We start from the raw sequence: 4,423 nt of genomic DNA on the forward strand, positions 1-4,423 counted from the left end.
AAAATTAATTGTTTAGCGGTTGCTATACTAATCATAATGAAAATGATTATTGAAAAAGTGAAACACGTCATAGAAGGTTTGAAAAAGAAAACAAGAACATCATCTCCAAAATTCATTTTTGCCTTTAGCGTAGCATTTTCAATCACTTGTGCGTTACCTTTGCATTTTCCCACGAACACTTCATCACCATAGTTTTCCTTCTCTGAAATAGCAATGTCCATCCTTGCTATGAACTACATTGCACATTTTGAAGAAAGAGTATGCAATGTAAGCAGCTGTACAAAATTCGTTACTGTTGCATCAGAAGATAAGATTGGACAATAATTCCTTCCGTATTTAAATAAAATTAATTCCTACTAAGTGTTTTATACACGTAAATATAGTGACAATGTGTTTCGAGCCACGGTGTACCAAGAGGCTATATATATTTTTTTAGTATTTTTAGTATTTTTAGTAGATATTATTTACACGACCCTTTGACTTTCTCAATTAGTACCTAGTACGTTATATTTAACAGCTATGGATAACTACAACAACTATATTTTCTGATTTTGTTAACTTACAAGTTTGCCATGAGGAGGCCGCGAACCCTTACGATCTGATTAACAATACAATACAATACAATACAATACAATACGATGCGATGCGATGCAATACAATACAATACAATACAATACAATACAATACAATACAATACAATACAATACAATACAATACAATGCAATGCAATGCATGAAATCTGTCTCTTACCATGGAAAAGAGGGAGATCGTTGTTTTAATGTTTGGTGTTTATGGAAAATACAATACTACTAAATTTTATATTCCATTTATTCATTTACATATATACACAAAGAACGCAGCAAGACAACTCTGTACCTAGCAGTATAACAGTATGATTAAACTCTAGAGGCGGGAGTATCATATTACTTAAGCTAAACAATAAATATCAGAACTATAGCTATTTTAACTATTTTTACAGGATTTTACAATGAATTGCCAGAATACAAACACATTACCTTGTACAAACTCAATATAACGTATGAATAGATTGCAAACGATATGAGGAAATAATTGCTCTTATTTAACAAAATGAGATAAAATTTTACCCTGGTTGACTGACGTAACGTATTAAATGATCACAAATGAAGCTACTTTTGTCTTTCGTTTAACATTTGTGCACGTCGGCGGTTCCTTAGGTCGGAGGGTCTTCATTTGAAAATATCGTTGGTCAACCTAGTAAGTGGTTATTATCCAAATCATCACGTTTTTGCAAATCTTTTTCAGTTTCGCTTTGCGCTGTAACGTCAGCGTATAGAAGGACCAAGTTTTGTTCATTGCGTACACTGACATAATAAGACTACTTGCGACTGAAAAGTTATAGGAAGCAATGCTTTGCGATGAGTCAAGATTCGACAATGATATCCCATATCGTACAAGTGGTTTCATTCGCAGCAAGGTCGTGTGCATTTACAAAAACCTCACTGCGACTGATTTTCATTCGGAACTCCTCGGCCATTTTTTTAGAAAACAACCTCGGATGTATGCCGGTACATCAGTTGAAGTAGTTCGTATTTTTTTTGAATTATATCATTAATTAAGATTAGTGTTTTAGAGTTGTATTTATTGATCTAAGTTTAAATTCATTGCCAGTAAAGTGTATTATTGCAAACATAATTACGATTTCCAAGAGTTAAGACATAAAGTTTAACTGCTAATTAAAATTACTACGCGATCTACTTGCAGCGGACTTAAACGTACCTCTTTTTGAGTATGTAAACCATCCAAATACATCCGAGGTTGTTTTCTAAAAAAATGGCCGAGGAGTTCCGAATGACTGATTTTATGTCAGCGAAGTTTTCGTAAACAATGGCTGCAGCAATGATCGTAAGTTCAGCTCAACTCTTAATGATACGACCATATGCTCCGATAGTTCACATAACATCATTGTGGTGAAGCTTGTCTAAAAGAGATGGTAACTGTCCCGATTTCACACGCAAAAGGTTGTTCCGTCGAGTTTCAATGAGTGTTGGGCTAAATATATGACCTTCAGCTATTTTTAGGCTTTTGTAATAAACTACAAAAGATCAACTGAGTACATGTGAAGTTGAACATCATGCTCGAAAGTACCAGATTTCAATGAAAATCAGTCTCTGAAACATACCTGGAATGATGTTTGATTTCAAAATCAGTTACGTAAGAGTATGTAATAATTTGAGTATATTAACACTAACACACGTATAAAACACGGATATGAAAGGGAAAACTCCTATAAAATGGAAAACTCCTTCAAGTTCTGGTTTTGACCTCATTGGAACTATATTGCATAATATTTTTATAAATAAGGTACTACAGGGGAGGGAATTTAGATGTACAGTAACTATTTAATTCAGTGCGGTTTTCTCCTTTCTGTCTGCACTGCTCTTGCAGTGAAATTTATAGCTAAATGGACGAAATATACCCAGCAGCATTGTATGAAAGATGGAAGAACATATATTGTTCACCATTATCCATTACTATATACCTCATATTTTTCAAACGTATATTAACGTTTATACTTCACTTCCAACTTCTTGGTAAGCTGGATCATTTACCTCTGTTTTGCTATGTATTTCTGTGTAAGTTAAAACATATCTACCCTGCGCATGTAAGTCATATGCTTATAAACATTCTAATGATTCTCATTTCCATATAGTGCTGTTACGGATAATTGGTTTAAATATGTGCATTTGTTAATAATTTGTTATACTCTTTTTGTTTAAGCTATGATCTGAATTGAGTATTTTCTATACTACAATTGTGTCCACATTCTCTTAAAATTGAAGTTGATAGGCATAATAGTATAACACACTAGTATAAAAGTTTAGATGAATCTGAATGCCACCTTATACTATGAAGCCCGTTTGATACTGCTGCTCATGGAATACACCGAATCAGTATGGTGGGTGGGTTGGGTTGTGAGTGGTGAGAGAGTGCGTGTGCGGGCAGGTGTGTACGGACTGGCGTGAGAGCGAACGAGCAAACAAGTGCCATCATCTCAATAGTTTTGATCTTTTTTTGTAATATCGCATACAAGAAATCATCGCTCAAGCCGTTCATCACTATCAGTGCGTTGATTCAATTAATCAAGGATCAAATTTGAAAGGGAAACGTCACTTTAGTCCCTCCTTGGCTCTGGTCAGTTATGAACATGGACATTAGTTGCATCAAATTGTACCATCGCAGTAGAATACTCTAAAAGAACCGGAGGTCAAATTCAGCCAACGTATACTTTTGGATATTTGGATATCAAACGCAAAACAAATTGAGGGAAAGATAAAGAATGATTTATAGTCCTGTTCTTATCTATCTATCGTAGTCCGACATTCACGCAACAGGCACTAATATGTCTGCAGTACAGAGGTGTTTCATCGCGGTCTATTTAATGTCATTTTGCTTTCTATCAGTAGAAAGTAAGTCACTAAGCAACGAGGATGACCTTGCTCATCAGCTCGCGGAGTTAAAGGAATCAGTTACCAATCTTGAAGGAAAGTATGAAAAAGCAATGTCCATTATGACGGAGCAGGGAAAGGAAATGATTTTATTAAAGGACGAAGTAAACTTGTATAAAGGTAGGAATCTTCTACAATTCAAAGTTTAGCTTTAGTAACATACTTTTTGTAGGGAGCCTTCGGACGCATAGATTACATTATTGATAGAATTCTCTATTGGAGGGATTGACAGCAATGGTTAGTACAACTGTGTCAACGTTCAGTTGCATTTACGTAAAAATTCAGCTATATTCAATACAATAAATAAATAACTACATTAATAAATAAACGCATAATGATAGAACGTATCCCTGCTAAGTTAACATAGTCTAAAACTTATAGATGTTGTTTTTTTTCATTTTAAGGCTTATACAGGGATAGGCGTCAGGATGTTGACAGTGCAGAGGTTGCGTTTTATGCCTACATAAATAGCAACGCGGTCAATATAGGCAACCAACAGGTGGTCGTCTTTGATCACGTGATCACCAATATCGACACGACACACTCCGTCGGCGCCGGATACAATCCCGTTACCGGTACATTCACGGCACCTGTTGACGGCCTGTACGTGTTTTCCATGACATTGTTAAGCGGGTACAACGACATAAGAACGCATTTCGCTTTCCACCAGGACAACACCCCCCTGACCTCAATCTTCATTCACGGAAGCACCGGCGACTCGCACACCTGGGACATTGGATCCGCGGACGCTGTCGTCTCGATGAAAGCGGGCCAGACCATGTCCATTCGACATACTCATCCGGAGGCACACGCGCTTGAAGGTGCGTTCCAGGGGGCCGGACAGTCGATGTTTTCCGGGTTTCTTCTCAGAGAGCACCTCGGCAGAGAAAGTATTGTCGGTTAAAATGGACAAATAAAAGTTGATTTAAAATGTA

General features: G+C 36.4%; 1 protein-coding gene across 1 annotated transcript; it reads left to right on the top strand.

The window, feature by feature from the left end:
• Positions 1-3,366: 3,366 nt before the first annotated feature.
• On the top strand, positions 3,367-4,423 carry LOC128215590 (complement C1q tumor necrosis factor-related protein 3-like). Its single transcript, XM_052922300.1, has 2 exons — positions 3,367-3,608; positions 3,893-4,423. The coding sequence occupies exons 1-2, from the start codon at positions 3,383-3,385 to the stop codon at positions 4,390-4,392; spliced, it is 726 nt and encodes a 241-aa protein (XP_052778260.1). The 5' UTR covers positions 3,367-3,382; the 3' UTR covers positions 4,393-4,423.

This window comes from Mya arenaria, chromosome 13, assembly GCF_026914265.1.
Source record: "Mya arenaria isolate MELC-2E11 chromosome 13, ASM2691426v1".
NCBI classification, from domain to species: domain Eukaryota; kingdom Metazoa; phylum Mollusca; class Bivalvia; order Myida; family Myidae; genus Mya; species Mya arenaria.

Bases quoted from the DNA above. Each gene is read 5' to 3' on its own strand.
- LOC128215590 (XM_052922300.1), top strand. From the start codon at position 3,383: ATGTCTGCAGTACAGAGGTGTTTCATCGCGGTCTATTTAATGTCATTT. The intron at 3,609-3,892 runs GTAGGAATCTTC...TTTCATTTTAAG, and splicing joins CGAAGTAAACTTGTATAAAG to GCTTATACAGGGATAGGCGT.